Source organism: Pristiophorus japonicus, chromosome 6 (assembly GCF_044704955.1).
Source record: "Pristiophorus japonicus isolate sPriJap1 chromosome 6, sPriJap1.hap1, whole genome shotgun sequence".
NCBI lineage: Eukaryota > Metazoa > Chordata > Chondrichthyes > Pristiophoridae > Pristiophorus > Pristiophorus japonicus.
Genome location: NC_091982.1, coordinates 129,938,177 through 129,955,793, shown reverse-complemented (window position 1 = coordinate 129,955,793; position 17,617 = coordinate 129,938,177). Strand labels below are relative to the sequence as shown.

Here is a 17,617-nt window from a genome sequence, read left to right as displayed (position 1 = left end):
CACTACCCCCCCCCACCCCCCCCAACCCGCACAACCCTCCCAACCCAACCCACCCCCACCCAACCCACACCCACCCCACCCCCACCCAACCTCACCCCCCACCCACACTCCCCCACCCACCCCAAAATCACCTCACACTCACCCCACCCCACCCACCTCACCCCCCACCACCCACCCCAAAACCCAACCTCACCCCAACACCCACCCCCAAACCCAACCTCACCTCCACACCCACCCCCAAACCCAACCTCACCCCCAAACCCCACCCCACCCCACCCCCATCCCAACCCAAAACCCAACCTCACCCCCACACCCACCCCCAACCCCAAATCCAACCTCACCCCCACACCCACCCCCAAACCAATCTCACCCCCACACCCACACCAAACCCAACCTCACCCTCAACCCCAAACCCAACCTCACCCCCACACCCACCCCCACACCCAACCCCAAACCCACCTCACCCCCACTCCCATCCCCAAACCCAACCTCACATCCACCCTCAACCCCAACCTCACCCCCAAACCCAACACCAAACCCCACCCCCAATCCCAACCCCAACCTTACCCGCACCCACCCCAACCCAACCTCAACCCACACCCACCCCAAAACCCAACCTCACCCCCACACCCACACCCAAACCCAACCTCACACCCACCCCCAAACAAAACCCCAACCTCACCCCCAACCCCAACCTCACCCCCACCCACACACCACCCACCCCCCCCCCCCCACCCAACCCACCCACACCCACCCCCAACCCAACCTCACCCCCACACCCACCCAAACCAACCTCACCCCCACACCCACCCCCACACCCACCCCACCCCCACACCCACCCACACCAAACCTCACCCCCCACCCCACCCACCCTCACCCCCACACCCACCCCCAAACCCAACCTCACACCCACCCTCCAACCCACCCCCCCAAACCCAACCTCACACCACCCACCCACCAAACCCAACCTCACCCCACCTCCAACCCCAACCTCACACCCCACCCCCCACCCCCAAACCCAACCTCACACCCACCCCCAACCCCAAAACCCAACCTCACACCCAACCCCACCCCCAAACCCAACCTCACTCCCACACCCATCCCAACCCCACCCCCACACCCAAACCCTCCCCCACCCCAAAACCCAACCCCAACACCACCCCCACTCCCACCCTCACCGCCAAACCCTCACCCACCCCAAACCCACCCCCACCCCAAACCCTCCCCCACCCCCAAACACACCCAACCCCCAAACCCAACCTCACACCCACCCCCAAACCCAACTTCACCCCCAAACCCAAACCCAACCTCACCCCCACATCCACCCCCAAACCCAACCTCACCCCCAAACCCAAACCCAACCTCACCCCCACACCCACCCCCAAACCCAACCTCACACCCACACCCACCCCAAACCGAACCTCACCCCCACCCCAAACCTAAACCCAACCTCACCCCCACACCCATCCCCAAACCCAACCTCACTCACACACCCACTCCCATACCCAACCCCACCCCAAACCGAACCTCACCCCCACACCCAACCCCACCCCAAACCCAACCTCACCCCCACACCCACCCCCAAACCCAACCTCACACCCACACCCACCCCCAAACCCAACCTCACACCCACACCCACCCGCAAACCCAACCTCACACCCACACCCACCCCCAAACCCAACCTCACACCCACCCCCAAACCCAAACCCAACCTCACACCCACCCCCAAACCCAACCTCACACCCACACCCACCCCCAAACCCAACCTCACACCCACCCCCAACCCCAAACCCAACCTCACACCCAAGCCCACCCCCAAACCCAACCTCACTCCCACACCCACTCCCAACCCCACCCCCAACCTCACCCCCACACCCAAACCCTCCCCCACCCTAAAACCCAACCCCAAACCCACCCCCACTCCCACCCTCACCCCCAAACCCTCACCCACCCCCACCCCAAACCCTCCCCCACCCCCAAACACACCCCACCCCCAAACACACCCCAAAACACCCCCAAACCCAACCCAACCCCAAACCCACTCCCACACCCAAACCAACCCCCAAACCCATCCCCACCCCCAAACCCACGCACACGCCCAAACCCACCCCCCAGACCCAAACCCACCCCCACTCACCCCCAGACCCAAACCCACCCCCAGACCCACACTTACCCCCACCCACACAGCAGGACAATGAGTCTGATTGACCCTGGGCTCGGGGACAGGTCTCAGTCTATCAACACTATCCAGTGACTCCTGCTATAAACCACGTCTTCTTCAGCCCCACACACGATCCTCAGTATCCTCACTGCTCAAACAGCATAGTGACATTCATTGTATTCAATCACACATTACAATGTGAGAGAGAGCCAGCACCCCACTGACCATGACCCCAGTGAGAGTCAGTGTGTGTGGGACTGTACCACATTCAGAGTCAGTGTGTGTTTGGGACTGTACCCCAGTGAGAGTCGGCGTGTGTGGGACTGTAACCCAGTGAGAATCAGTGTGTGTGGGACCCGTACCCCAGTAAGAATCAGTGTTTGTGGGACCCGTACCCCAGTGAGAGTCAGTGTGTGTGGGACCCGTACCCCAGTGAGAGTCAGTGTGTGTGGGACCCGTACCCCAATGAGAGTCAGTGTTTGTGGGACCCATACCTCAGTGAGTGTCAGTGTGTGTGGAATTGTACCCCAGTGAGAGTCAGTGTGTGTGGGACCCGTACCCCAGTCAGAGTCAGTGTGTGTGGGACCCATACCCCAGTGAGAGTCAGCATGTGTGGGACTGTACCCCAGTGAGAGTCAGTGTGTGTGGGACTGTACCCCAGTGAGAGTCAGTGTGTGTGGGACTGTACCCCAGTGAGAGTCAGTGTGTGTGGGACTGTACCCCAGTGAGAGTTAATGTGTGTGGGACTGTACCCCAGTGAGAGTCAAAGAAACATAGAAAATAGGTGCAAGAGTAGGCCATTCGGCCCTTCGAGCCTGCACCGCCATTCAATGAGTTCATGGCTGACCATGAAACTTCAGTACCCTCTTCCTGCTTTCTCGCCATACCCCTTGATCCCCCTAATAGTAAGGACTACATCTAACTCCTTTTTGAATATATTTAGTGAATTGGCCTCAACAACTTTCTGTGGTAGAGAATTCCACACGTTCACCACTCTCTGGATGAAAAAGTTTCTCCTCATCTCGGTCCTAAATGGCTTTCCGTAATCCTTAGACTGTGATCCCTGGTTCTGGGCTTCTCCAACATTGGGAACATTCTTCCTGCATCTAACCTGTCTAACCCCATCAGAATTTTAAACGTTTCTATGAGATCCCCTCTCATTCTTCTGAACTCCAGTGAATACAAGCCCAGTTAATCCAGTCTTTCTTGATATGTCAGTCCCGCCATCCCGGGAATCAGTCTGGTGAACCTTCGCTGCACTCCCTCAATAGCAAGAATGTCCTTCCTCAAGTTAGGAGACCAAAACTGAACACAATATTCCAGGGCCCTGTACAACTGTACTCAAATCCCCTCGCTATGAAGGCCAACATGCCATTTGCTTTCTTAACCGCCTGCTGTACCTACATGCCAACCTTCAATGACTGATATACCATGACACCCAGGTCTCGTTGCACCTCCCCTTTTCCTAATCTGTCACCATTCAGATAATAGTCTGTCTCTCTGTTTTTACCACCAAAGTGGATAACCTCACATTTATCCATAGTATACTTCATCTGCCATGCACTTGCCCACTCACCTAACCTATCCAAGTCACTCTGCAGCCTCATAGCACCCTCCTCACAGCTCACACTGCCACTCAACTTCGTGTCATCCGCAAATTTGGAGATACTACATTTATTCCCCTCGTCTAAATCATTAATGTACAATGTAAACAGCTGGGGCCCCAGCACAGAACCTTGCGGTACCCCACTAGTCTCTGCCTGACACTCAAAAGTACCCATTTACTCCAACACTTTGCTTCCTGTCTGCCAACCAGTTCTCAATCCACATCAGCACACTACACCCAATCCCATGTGCTGTTACTTTGCACATTAATCTCTTGTGTGGGGCCTTGTCGAAAGTTTTCTGAAAGTCCAAATACATCACATCAACTAGTTCTCCCTTGTCCACTCTACTGGAAACATCCTCAAAAATTCCAGAAGATTTGTCAAGCATGATTTCCCTTTCACAAATCAGTGTGTGTGGGACTGTACCCTAGTGAGAGTTAGCGTATTCGGGACCCGTACCCCAGTGAGAGTCAGTGTGTGTGGGACTGTACCCCAGTGAGAGTCTGTGTGTGTGGGACCCGTACCCCAGTGAGAGTCAGCATGTGTGGGACTGTACCCCAGTGAGAGTCAGTGTGTGTGGGACTGTACCCCAGTGAGAGTCAGTGTGTGTGGGACTGTACCCCAGTGAGAGTCAGTGTATGCGGAATCCGTACCCCAGTGAGAGTCAGTGTGTGTGGGACTATACCCCAGTGAGTGTCAGTGTGTGTGGGACTGTACCCCAGTGAGAGTCAGTGTGTGTGGGACTGTACCCCAGTGAGTGTCAGTGTGTGTGGAATTGTACCCCAGTGAGAGTCAGCGTGTGTGGGACCCGTACCCCAGTGGGAGTCAGTGTGTGTGGGATTGTACCCCCAGTGAGAGTCAGCGTGTGTGGGACCCGTACCCCAGTGGGAGTCAGTGTGTGTGGGATTGTACCCCCAGTGAGAGTCAGCGTGTGTGGGACTGTACACCAGTGAGAGTCAGTGTGTGTGGGTCTGTACCCCAGCGAGAGTCAGTGTGTGTGGGTCTGTACCCCAGTGAGAGTCAGTGCGTGCGGAACCCGTACCCCAGTGAGAGTCAGTGTGTGTGGGACTGTACCCCAGTGAGAGTCAGTGTGTGTGGGACTGTACCCCAGTGAGAGTCAGTGTGTGTGGGACTGTACCCCAGTGAGAGTCAGTGTGTGGGACCCGTACACCAATGAGAGTCAGTTTGTGTGGGACCCGTACCCCAGTGAGAGTCAGTGTTTGTGGGACTGTACCTCAGTGAGACTCAGCTTGTGTGGGACTGCACCCCAGTGAGAGTCAGTGTGTGTGGGACCCGTACCCCAGTGAGAGTCAGTGTTTGTGGGACTGTACCTCAGTGAGACTCAGCTTGTGTGAGACTGCACCCCAGTGAGAGTCAGTGTTTGTGGGACTGTACCTCAGTGAGACTCAGCTTGTGTGAGACTGCACCCCAGTGAGAGTCAGTGTGTGTGGGACTGTACCCCAGTGAGAGTCAGTGTGTGTGGGACTTACCCCAGTGAGAGTCAGTGTGGGTGGGACTGTACCTAGTTAGAGTCAGTGTGTGTGGGACTGTACCCCAGTGAGAGTCAGTGTGTGTGGGACTGTACCCCAGTGAGAGTCAGTGTGTGTGGGACTGTACCCCAGTGAGAGTCAGTGTGTGTGGGACTGTACCCCAGTGAGAGTCAGCTAGTGTGGGACTGTACCCCAGTGAGAGTCAGCATGTGTGGGACTGTACCCCAGTGAGAGTCAGTGTGTGTGGGACTGTACCCCAGTGAGAGTCAGTGTGTGTGGGACTGTACCCCAGTGAGAGTCAGTGTGTGTGGGACTGTACCCCAGTGAGAGTCAGTGTGTGTGGGACTGTACCCCAGTGAGAGTCAATGTGTGTGGGACTGTACCCCAGTGAGAGTCAGCTAGTGTGGGACTGTACCCCAGTGAGAGTCAGCGTGTGTGGGACTGTACCCCAGTGAGAGTCAGTGTGTGTGGGACTGTACCCCAGTGAGAGTCAGTGTGTGTGGGACCTGTACCCCAGTGAGAGTCAGTGTGTGTGGGACCATACCCCAGTGAGATTCAGTGTGTGTGGGGCTGTACCCCAGTGAGAGTCAGTGTGTGTGGGACCCGTACCCCAGTGAGAGTCAGTGTGGGTGGGACTGTACCCAGATCGAGACAGCGTGTGTGGGACTGTGCCCCAGTGAGAGTCAGTGTGTGTGGGACTGTACCCTAGTGAGAGTCAGTGTGTGTGGGACCCGTACCCCAGTGAGAGTCAGTGTGGGTGGGACTGTACCCAGATCGAGACAGCGTGTGTGGGACTGTACCCCAGTGAGAGTCAGTGTGTGTGGGACTGTACCCCAGTGAGAGTCAGCGTGTGTGGGACTGAACCCCAGTGGGAATCAGTGTGTGTGGGACTGTACACCAGTGAGAGTCAATGTGTGTGGGACCCGTACCCCAGTGAGAGTCAGTGTGTGTGGGACCCGTACCCCAGTGAGAGTCAGTGTGTGTGGGACCCGTACCCCAGTGAGAGTCAACGTGTGTGGGACCCGTAAACCAGTGAGAGTCAGTGTTTGTGGGATTCGAACCCCAGTAAGTGTCAGTGTGTGTGGAATTGTACCCCAGTGAGAGTCAGTGTGTGTGGGACCCGTACCCCAGTGAGAGTCAGTGTGTGTGGGACCCGTACCCCAGTGCGAGTCAGTGTGTGTGGAATTGTACTCCAGTGAGAGTCAGCGTATGTGGGACTCGTACCCCAGTGAGAGTCAGTGTGTGTGGGACTGTACCCCATTGAGAGTCAGTGTGTGTGGGATTGTACCCCAGTGAGAGGCATAGAAACATAGAAAATAGGTGCAAGAGTAGGCCATTCGGCCCTTCTAGCCTGCACCGCCATTCAATGAGTTCATGGCTGAACATGCAACTTCAGTACCCCATTCCTGCTTTCTCGCCATACCCCTTGATCCCCCGAGTAGTAAGGACTACATCTAACTCCTTTTTGAATATATTTAGTGAATTGGCCTCAACAACTTTCTGTGGTCAGAGAATTCCACACGTTCACCACTCTCTGGATGAAAAAGTTTCTCCTCATCTCGGTCCTAAATGGCTTACCCCTTATCCTTAGACTGTGACCCCTGGTTCTGGGCTTCCCCAACATTGGGAACATTCTTCCTGCATCTAACCTGTCTAACCCCGTCAGAATTTTAAACATTTCTATGAGATCCCCTCTCATTCTTCTGAACTCCAGTGAATACAAGCCCAGTTGATCCAGTCTTTCTTGATAGGTCAGTCCCGCCAACCCGGGAATCAGTCTGGTGAAGCTTCGCTGCACTCCCTCAATAGCAAGAATGTCCTTCCTCAAGTTAGGAGACCGAAACTGAACACAATATTCCAGGTGTGGCCTCACCAAGGCCCTGTACAACTGTACTCAAATCCCCTCGCTATGAAGGCCAACATGCCATTTGCTTTCTTAACCGCCTGCTGTACCTACATGCCAACCTTCAATGGCTGATGTACCATGACACCCAGGTCTCGTTGCATCTCCCCTTTTCCTAATCTGTCACCATTCAGATAATAGTCTGTCTCTATGTTTTTACCACCAAAGTGGATAACCTCACATTTATCCACATTATACTTCATCTGCCATGCATTTGCCCACTCACCTAACCTATCCAGGTCACTCTGCAGCCTCATAGCATCCTCCTCACAGCTCACACTGCCACTCAACTTCGTGTCATCCGCAAATTTGGAGATACTACATTTATTCCCCTCGTCTAAATCATTAATGTACAATGTAAACAGCTGGGGCCCCAGCACAGAACCTTGCGGTACCCCACTAGTCTCTGCCTGACACTCAAAAGTACCCATTTACTCCAACACTTTGCTTCGTGTCTGCCAACCAGTTCTCAATACACACCAGCACACTACACCCAATCCCATGTGCTGTTACTTTGCACATTAATCTCTTGTGTGGGGCCTTGTCGAAAGCCTTCTGAAAGTCCAAATACATCACATCAACTGGTTCTCCCTTGTCCACTCTACTGGAAACATCCTCAAAAAATTCCAGAAGAATTGTCAAGCATGATTTCCCTTTCACAAATCAGTGTGTGTGGGACTGTACCCCAGTGAGAGTCAGCGTGTGTTGGACTGTACCCCAGTGAGAGTCAGCGTATGTGGGACCCGTACCCCAGTGAGAGTCAGTGTGTGTGGGACTGTACCCCAGTGAGAGTCAGCATGTGTGGGACTGTACCCCAGTGAGAGTCAGCGTGTGTGGGACTGTACCCCAGTGAGAGTCAGTGTGTGTGGGACCCGCACCCCAGTGAGAGTCAGTGTGTGTGGGACTGTACACCAGTAAGACTCACTGTGTGTGGGTCTGTACCCCAGCGAGAGTCAGTGTGTGTGGGACCCGTACCCCAGTGAGAGTCAGTGTGTGCGGGACCGTACCCCAGCGAGAGTCAGTGTGTGCGGAACCCGTACCCCACTGAGAGTCAGTGTGTGTGGGACTGTACCCCAGTGAGAGTCAGTGTGTATGGGACTGTACACCAGTGAGAGTCAGCGTGTGTTGGACTGTACCCCAGTGAGAGTTAGTGTGTGTGGGACTGTACCCAGTGAGAGTCAGCATGTGTGGAACTGTACCCCAGTGAGAGTAAGTGTGTGTTGGACCCGTACCCCAGTGAGAGTCAGTGAGTGTGGGACCGTACCCCAGTGAGAGTCAGTGTGTGTGGGACCGTACCCCAGTGAGAGTCAGTGTGTGTGGGACTGTACCCCAGTGAGAGTCAGTGTGTGTGGGACTGTACCCAGTGAGAGTCAGTGTGTGTGGGACTGTACCCCAGTGAGAGTCAGTGTGTGTGGGACCCGTACCCCAGTGAGAGTCAGTGAGTGTGGGACCGTACCCCAGTGAGAGTCAGTGTGTGTGGGACCGTACCCCAGTGAGAGTCAGTGTGTGTGGGACCCGTACCCCAATGAGAGTCAGCATGTATGGGACTGTACCCCAGTGAGAGTCAGCGTGTGTGGGACCGTACCCCAGTGAGAGTCAGTGTGTGTGGGACCGTACCCCACTGAGAGTCAGTGTGTGTGGGACTGTACCCCAGTGAGAGTCAGTGTGTATGGGACTGTACACCAGTGAGAGTCAGCGTGTGTTGGACTGTACCCCAGTGAGAGTTAGTGTGTGTGGGACTGTACCCAGTGAGAGTCAGCATGTGTGGAACTGTACCCCAGTGAGAGTAAGTGTGTGTGGGACTGTATCCCAGTGAGAGTCAGTGTGTGTGGGACTGTACCCCAGTGAGAGTCAGTGAGTGTGGGACTGTATCCCAGTGAGAGTCAGTGTGTGTGGGACCGTACCCCAGTGAGAGTCAGTGTGTGTGACCGTACCCCAGTGAGAGTCAGTGTGTGTGCGACTGTACCCCAGTGAGAGTCATTATGTGTGGGACCCGTACCCCAGTGAGAGTCAGTGTGTGTGGGACTGTCCCCCAGTGAGAGTCAGCGTGTGTGGGACTGTACCCCAGTGAGAGTCAGTGTGTGTGGGACCCATACCCCAGTGAGAGTCAGTGTGTGTGGGACTGTACACCAGTGAGACTCAGTGTTTGTGGGACCCGTACCCCAGTGAGTGTCAGTGTGTGTGGAATTGTACCCCAGTGAGAGTCAGTGTGTGTGGGACTGTACCCCAGTGAGAGTAAGCGTGTGTGGGACTGTACCCCAGTGAGAGTCTGTGTGTGTGGGACTGTACCCCAGTGAGAGTCAGCGTGTGTGGGACTGTACCCCAGTGAGAGTCAGTGTGTGTGGTACTGTACCCCAGTGAGAGTCAGCGTGTGTGGGACTGTACTCCAGTGAGAGTCAGCGTGTGTGGTACTGTACTCCAGTGAGAGTCAGCGTGTGTGGTACTGTACCCCAGTGAGAGTCAGCGTGTGTGGGACTGTACCCCAGTGAGAGTCAGCGTGTGTAGGACTGTACCCCAGTGAGAGTCAGTGTGTGTGAGACTGTACCCCAGTGAGAGTCAGTGTGTGTGGGACTGTACCCCAGTGAGAGTCAGTGTGTGTGGTACTGTACCCCAGTGAGAGTCAGTGTGTGTGGGACTGTACCCCAGTGAGAGTCAGGGTGTGTGGGACTGTACCCCAGTGAGAGTCAGTGTGTGTGGTACTGTACCCCAGTGAGAGTCAGTGTGTGTGGGACTGTACCCCAGTGAGAGTCAGCGTGTGTGGGACTGTACCCCAGTGAGAGTCAGAGTGTGTGGTACTGTACCCCAGTGAGAGTCAGTGTGTGTGGGACTGTACCCCAGTGAGAGTCAGCGTGTGTGGGACTGTACCCCAGTGAGAGTCAGCGTGTGTGGGACTGTACCCCAGTGAGAGTCAGTGTGTGTGGGACTGTACCCCAGTGAGACTCAGCGTGTGTGGTACTGTACCCCAGTGAGAGTCAGCGTGTGTGGGACTGTACCCCAGTGAGAGTCAGTGTGTGTGGGAACTGTCATGTATCTTACATTATTATATATAACTGTATCCTAACATGCTTTCCATGACTGTAATAAGATATGACCTGTAACCACCAGCTTACCTTACCACCAGGGGTGCACTTGCAAGAGACAGGTATATAAGAACAGGTCTCAGGCAAGTGCAGCATTCCAGAGCTGTGAAATAAAGATGCAGGTCCAGAGTGACCTTGACTTCATTACCTGCCTCCTGTGAATCTGTACTGAGGGGACAGGACTTTACGGGACCCGTACCCCAGTGAGAGTCAGTGTGTGTGGGACCCGTACCCCAGTGAGAGTCATTGTGTGTAGGACCCGTACCCCAGTGAGAGTCAGTGTGTGTAGGACCCGTACCCCAGTGAGAGTCAGTGTGTGTGGGACCCGTACCCCAGTGAGAGTCAGTGTGTGCGAGACTGTACCCCAGTGAGAGTCAGTTTGTGTGTGACTGTAACCCAGTGAGAGTCAGTGTGTGTGGGACTGTACCCCAGTGAGAGTCAGCGTGTGTGGGACTGTACCCCAGTGAGAGTCAGTGTGTGTGGGACTGTACCCCAGTGAGAATCAGCGTGTGTGGGACTGTACCCCAGTGAGAGTCAGTGTGTGTGGGACTGTACCCCAGTGAGAGTCAGCGTGTGTGGGACTATACCCCAGTGAGAGTCAGCGTGTGTGGGACTGTACCCCAGTGAGAGTCAGTGTGTGTGTTACTGTACCCCAGTGAGAGTCAGCGTGTGTGGGACTGTACCCCAGTGAGAGTCAGTGTGTGTGGTACTGTACCCCAGTTAGAGTCAGCGTGTGTGGGACTGTACCCCAGTGAGAGTCAGTGTGTGTGGGACTGTACCCCAGTGAGACTCAGCGTGTGTGGGACTGTACCCCAGTGAGACTCAGCGTGTGTGGGACTGTACCCCAGTGAGAGTCAGCGTGTGTGGGGCTGTACTCCAGTGAGACTCAGTATGTGTGGGACTGTAGAAACATAGAAACATAGACAATAGGTGCAGGAGTAGGCCATTCGGCCCTTCTAGCCTGCACCGCCATTCAATGAGTTCATGGCTGAACATGCAACTTCAGTACCCCATTCCTGCTTTCTTACCATACCCCTTAATCCCCCGAGTAGTAAGGACCTCATCTAACTCCTTTTTGAATATATTTAGTGAATTGGCCTCAACAACTTTCTGTGGTAGAGAATTCCACAGGTTCACCACTCTCTGGGTGAAGAAGTTCCTCCGCATCTCGGTCCTAAATAGCTTACCCCTTATCCTTAGACTGTGACCTCTGGTTCTGGACTTCCCCAACATTGGGAACATTCTTCCTGCATCTAACCTGTCTAACCCCGTCAGAATTTTAAATGTTTCTATGAGGTCCCCTCTCATTCTTCTGAACTCCAGTGAATACAAGCCCAATTGATCCAGTCTTTCTTGATAGGTCAGTCCCGCCATCCCGGGAATCAGTCTGGTGAACCTTCGCTGCACTCCCTCAATAGGAAGAATGTCCTTCCTCAAGTTAGGAGACCAAAACTGTACACAATACTCCAGGTGTGGCCTCACCAAGGCCCTGTACAACTGTAGCAACACCTCCCTGCCCCTGTACTCAAATCCCCTCGCTATGAAGGCCAACATGCCATTTTCTTTCTTAACCGCCTGCTGTACCTGCATGCCAACCTTCAATGACTGATGTACCACAACACCCAGGTCTTTTTGCACCTCCCCTTTTCCTAATCTGTCACCATTCAGATAATAGTCTGTCTCTCTGTTTTTACCACCAAAGTGGATAACCTCACATTTATCCACATTATACTTCATCTGCCATGCATTTGCCCACTCACCTAACCTATCCAAGTCGCTCTGCAGCCTCACAGCATCCTCCTCGCAGCTCACACTGCCACCCAACTTAGTGTCATCCGCAAATTTGGAGATACTATATTTAATCCCCTCATCTCAATCATTAATGTACAGTGTAAACAGCTGGGGCCCCAGCACAGAACCTTGCGGTACCCCACTAGTCACTGCCTGCCATTCTGAAAAGTACCCATTTACTCCTACTCTTTGCTTCCTGTCTGACAACCAGTTCTCAATCCATGTCAGCACACTACCCCCAATCCCATGTGCTCTAACTTTGCACATCAATCTCTTGTGTGGGACCTTGTCGAACGCCTTCTGAAAGTCCAAATATACCACATCAACTGGTTCTCCCTTGTCCACTCCACTGGAAACATCCTCAAAAAATTCCAGAAGATTTGTCAAGCATGATTTCCCTTTCACAAATCCATGCTGACTTGGACCTATCATGTCACCTCTTTCCAAATGCACTGCTATGACATCCTTAATAATTGATTCCATCATTTTACCCACTACCGATGTCAGGCTGACCGGTCTATAATTCCCTGTTTTCTCTCTCCCTCCTTTTTTAAAAAGTGGGGTTACATTGGCTACCCTCCACTCTATAGGAACTGATCAATGTTGGAAAATGACTGTCAATGCATCAGCTATTTCCAAGGCCACCTCCTTAAGTACTCTGGGATGCAGTCCATCAGGCCCTGGGGATTTATCGGCCTTCAATCCCATCAATTTCCCCAACACAATTTCCCGGCTAATAAGGATTTCCCTCAGTTCCCCCTCCTTACTAGACCCCCCGGCCCCTTTTATAACCGGAAGGTTGTTTGTGTCCTCCTTCGTGAATACCGAACCAAAGTACTTGTTCAATTGGTCCCCAGTGAGAGTCAGTGTTTGTGGGACTGTACCCCAGTGAGAGTCAGTGTGTGTGGGACCCGTACCCCAGTGAGAGTCAGTGTGTATGGGACTGTACCCCAGTGAGAGTCAGTGTGTGGGGGAACTGTCATGTATCTTACATTATTATATATAACTGTACCCTAACATGCTTTCCATGACTGTAATAAGATATGACCTGTAACCACCAGCATACCTTACCACCAGGGGTGCACTTGCAAGAGACAGGTATATAAGGACAGGTCTCAGGCAAGTGCAGCATTCCAGAGCTGTGAAATAAAGATGCAGGTCCAGAGTGACCTTGACTTCATTACCTGCCTCCTGTGAATCTGTACTGAGGGGACAGGACTTTACGGGACCCGTACCCCAGTGAGAGTCAGTGTGTGTGGGACCCGTACCCCAGTGAGAGTCAGTGTGTGTAGGACCCGTACCCCAGTGAGAGTCAGTGTGTGTAGGACCCGTACCCCAGTGAGAGTCAGTGTGTGTGGGACCCGTACCCCAGTGAGAGTCAGTGTGTGCGAGACTGTACCCCAGTGAGAGTCAGTTTGTGTGGGACTGTACCCCAGTGAGAGTCAGTGTGTGTGGGACTGTACCCCAGTGAGAGTCAGTGTGTGTGGGACTGTACCCCAGTGAGAGTCAGTGTGTGTGGAACTGTACCCCAGTGAGAGTCAGTGTGTGTGGGACTGTACCCCAGTGAGAGTCAGTGTGTGTGGGACCGTACCCCAGTGAGAGTCAGTGTGTGTGGGACTGTACCCCAGTGAGAGTCAGTGTGTGTGGGACTGTACCCCAGTGAGAGTCAGTGTGTGTGGGACTGTACCCCAGTGAGAGTCAGTGTGTGTGGGACTGTACCCCAGTGAGAGTCAGTGTGTGTGGGACTGTACCCCATTGAGAGTCAGTGTGTGTGGGACCCGTACCCCAGTCTTCCCGTTGTTGGTTTGTCCTCTTTTTACACTCCTGGTGTAAGTTGCTTGTCCTGTTTCACAGGAGGTGGGTGTGATACATTGTGGAACTCTACAAACCTGTTGGTTCCGTTCTCCAGTTTGTCGACCTCTTCATCAGTTGTTGTTTTCACTGAGAGGTTGTTACTGGGATGGAGATCAGATTGTCCTTCCATCTTTGACCGACACCAATCTGTCTGTAAAAACATGAGAATGTGTGGACGAGCGGTGGTGCATCTACCCCTCTGTGTGATGTAGGGTGGCTCATACCACTCCCAATAGGCTGAGAGATTGTGAGCTGGGGCCTTTCGAAACCGGTAGTCTGTGAGGGAGCGTCGTGTCAGGGTGCCCAGGTTTCAGTGGGGGCAGTCCCGCAAGGTCGGGGGCGATCGGTGGTCTTCCTCTGCGGCGGGGGAGAAATGTCTGACTGCCAAGAGCTTGGCCGCCCAATGGTCCAGGTCGGTGGAGCAAGGAGGTGGGGCAGGCGGTTCACACGCTGTCCATGCATACAGTGCAGACATTGGCGAAATGGACTACATACAACTACAGCAAGGTGTTTGTGACAAAGTGCAGGATACCCGGGACCCGGGCCCCACCAAGAGCAACTCCTCTTACTGCTATCGGTGCCTCAAGCAGCACTCTGTGACTGACGGAGCTGTCTGGGGCCGACCTGACACTGACTATCAGCCCCTCTCAGCCTGTGCCCAGCACCGGCAGGGACTGCGCACAGTTGTCACTGACTCTCCACAAAGGCAGCTGGCTGCCTGAATGCCCGCTCCCAACGAGGGAGCCTGAGACATGTGGCCAGCAGTCTGGCTACTACAGGTTGCTCTGGGAAAGATACACTGACACTAAAGGCACCTCTGGTCTCCAAGGGTCCAGGGAACTGTAAGATTTACACATTTCGCGATCAAGGCACAGCAAGAGGCCACGGGCTAAAATGGTTTAAAAGAAAAGCTGTGGGACTGTTGGGCGGGAGAAAGAGCACCAGCCTGGGACAGGTGGTGACTCATAACTGATTCATTTGATTTCTGGGGACGGGAGCGAGACCTGATTGTATCAAACCCTTTGTCTCGATGTTAATCAAGCAGAGAAGCCCCTGGATTGATTGGCCGGAGGGGAAAACCGGTTCCCTATGGAGACCGCGAAAACCCAGGACAGCAAAGGAATCCCGCAGGCGCGTATTTTTGGATTACGGGGCACAACAGGTAAGGAGTTATCTTTTGCCCTGTCAATTCCGTGTGTGAATTGTGGCCACCCAAACAGACCCAGACCCATTATCACAGCCATCGAGACTGATCCAGACACATTCACTGAAAGCACCCAGTAGGAGATGTGTATAATCGAATAGCTATATCTGTAAGGGTTGAGAACAACAGCTCAGGGGAACTGGTCAGTATAGCAGGTCAAAAGAAACAACGACCACAAAGCACTAGTGGGGACCCAACACCTTCCCTCGCTCCACGAGCCAACAATCGACAACAGCGGCAGCTGGCTGGATGGGTGATTGTCATCATCATCATCACATTAGGCGGTCCCTCGAACGAGATTGACTTGGTTTCACGAGTTCATAGATGTTTCAATGAAGGACCCAATTGCTACCAGTGCCACGTGCTAGTCAGAGTAGGAATCGCAGGATAGCTCAGATGAATATGTGGCTTGAGGAGTGGTGCAGTAGGGAGGGATTCAAATTCCTGGGACATTGGAACCGGTTCTGGGGGAGATGGGACCAGTACAAACCGGACGGTCCGCACCTGGGCAGGACCAGAACCAAGGTCCTCGGGGGAGTGTTTGCTAGTGCTGTTGGGGAGAGGTTTGTTGCCGGGCACTTTCAAAGGCAAAGGCACCTGTTGAATATATGTATGTATGTGTAAAATGGTAGCCAGATATAAAATGGCTGCCAGGGATTCCGCAAAGCACTAGGGGAATTCAGCTAACAGTTAGCTTGACTACATTTTTGGGTAGCTGATGACACTGCAGTTCCATGTACAGGAACACTGGAAAGGGCAAGCTCAGCAGAACGTCCTTAATCAACAAACCACAGACAAGATGTCCTAGCAGAATACTGAACAAAGAAATTCCTGTGACTGTGTAAGGATAAGGAGGTTAGGCACAAGCAGAACACAAGGACAGTAGAGATAAGGGGGTCTGGAGAATATCACGAGGCCATGAATAAGCCCCAGCTAAAACATGAGATGATCACGCAGTCCCCTGGTGCCTGGGGGCCAATTCGATTGGCCCAGTGGAATCGATTTGTAATCGTTATGATTGGATTGTGTCCAGCCGACATGGGCTGAGTAATTGTAATGAACTATTGTAAAACATATAAATATCGATGAATTTCTTTGTTCGGTGGAGTGGAGTTCCTGGATTGGACCAGAGGCTCTCTCCCCGCCGGAGAAATAAAGGCCGTTTTGGCGTTGGAACCGACCCAGTGTGTCGAGTGCTTCTTCCAGGAAAACATTCGCGCTAACAGTGGCGTAGTTGGCAGGATTTCCCAGAGTCACTGGACACCCTTGGAAAAACCTGGGTGAGCATAAAAAAATGTTAATTATAAAGGTTGTGGAAGGTGGAAGCCGGTTGATCGACACGAGGAGATGGTCTAATATCTCAAACGCCTAGCCTGAGCCTGAATTAAGAGGACTTTTGTCCCACGTGACGGCCAGGAACTAAGTAGGCGTAGGGAACACACTTAGACCGTGGGATCGTGATACCGAGCGACATCTCCCGGACACAGTAGTGTGATTTGAAAATATACCCCGGAGACCAGGCGGTGCACAGCGACCAACGGAAACCAAACCTGTGAACAGGGTCAGACCAACAGACAAAACAGTGGTAGGTAGTCGTTAAGGAGGCGTAGAGCACTGCGGGAATTGCTTAAACACGTTTTAAGAATTGTATAAGTTTGTGTAATAGCAGAACTTGTGACCTGACATTAGCCAGGAGACGGTCTACTACAAGTTACGCTAGGTAGAAAGCGGACCTCTGTGAGTAGATTCCTAACGGTTCTAGTCCTACCCAGGAATGGCCAATAAAGCAAATAACCTTGAGTGGGGACCAGAAGGGTCCCTTGTCTGCCACCTGGAGGAAAAACAAAATAAACTAATTGAGAAGATGATTAAGTCAGGATGGGACCCCCGGGACCCGCCAGCAAATCAGCGGGAATGGTGGGAGAAGGAAAAGAAAGATAAAGATGAGAAAGCTGTGGTCTTGATTCTTCGAGCCCACATAAAATTAGCAGAGCAAGTTAATCAATATGTAAGAAATTTTAAAAAAAACTGATAGTGATTATCTTAAGTGAAGTATGGATCCAAGAATAGAGCCAGCGAAACAATAAACTTTGTTGAATGAAAGGAGACTTTTGTGAATGTCTGTCTAGGAATGAGATAAAGAATGGAGAAGGGAAACTTTTAAAAAAAGAAGCCTGTGTGAGTGTCTCGAGGCTGCAGGCTGGGGAAGTATGCTCCCATTTTTCCTTTGTATAAAACCTTGACACGAAAGCTTCTGGCTCAGTAAAGGGATTTTTAAATAACAGATTGGCAATATTTGAATTGGGATTTTGAGATATTTCAGGTGATTCTCATTGATACCACTGGTTAAGAAAAGGCAAAACAAAATGCGATACATTTAAAACAAAAAGTTAAATCTGATCTCTTTAAAAAAAAAAGGTGTTTGTGATGGAAAAAGACATAACTTACTAAATACTAGTTGATATTGGCTGTGAAAAATATATTGGTTTAATTGGAAAAAAAAAATTGGAGGAGGTAAAAGACACTC

At 52.6% G+C, this 17,617-nt stretch overlaps 1 protein-coding gene across 1 annotated transcript in view; it reads right to left on the bottom strand.

Moving 5' to 3' along the window:
- Nucleotides 1-14,016, bottom strand: part of LOC139266176 (cyclic nucleotide-gated channel alpha-2-like) — a 223,676-nt gene extending 209,660 nt beyond the window's left edge. Inside the window, exon 1 of the mRNA XM_070884010.1 lies at nucleotides 13,922-14,016. Coding sequence (XP_070740111.1) covers nucleotides 13,922-14,016 — 95 coding nt within the window. The remainder of the gene's footprint in view (nucleotides 1-13,921) is intronic.
- Nucleotides 14,017-17,617: the final 3,601 nt, after the last annotated feature.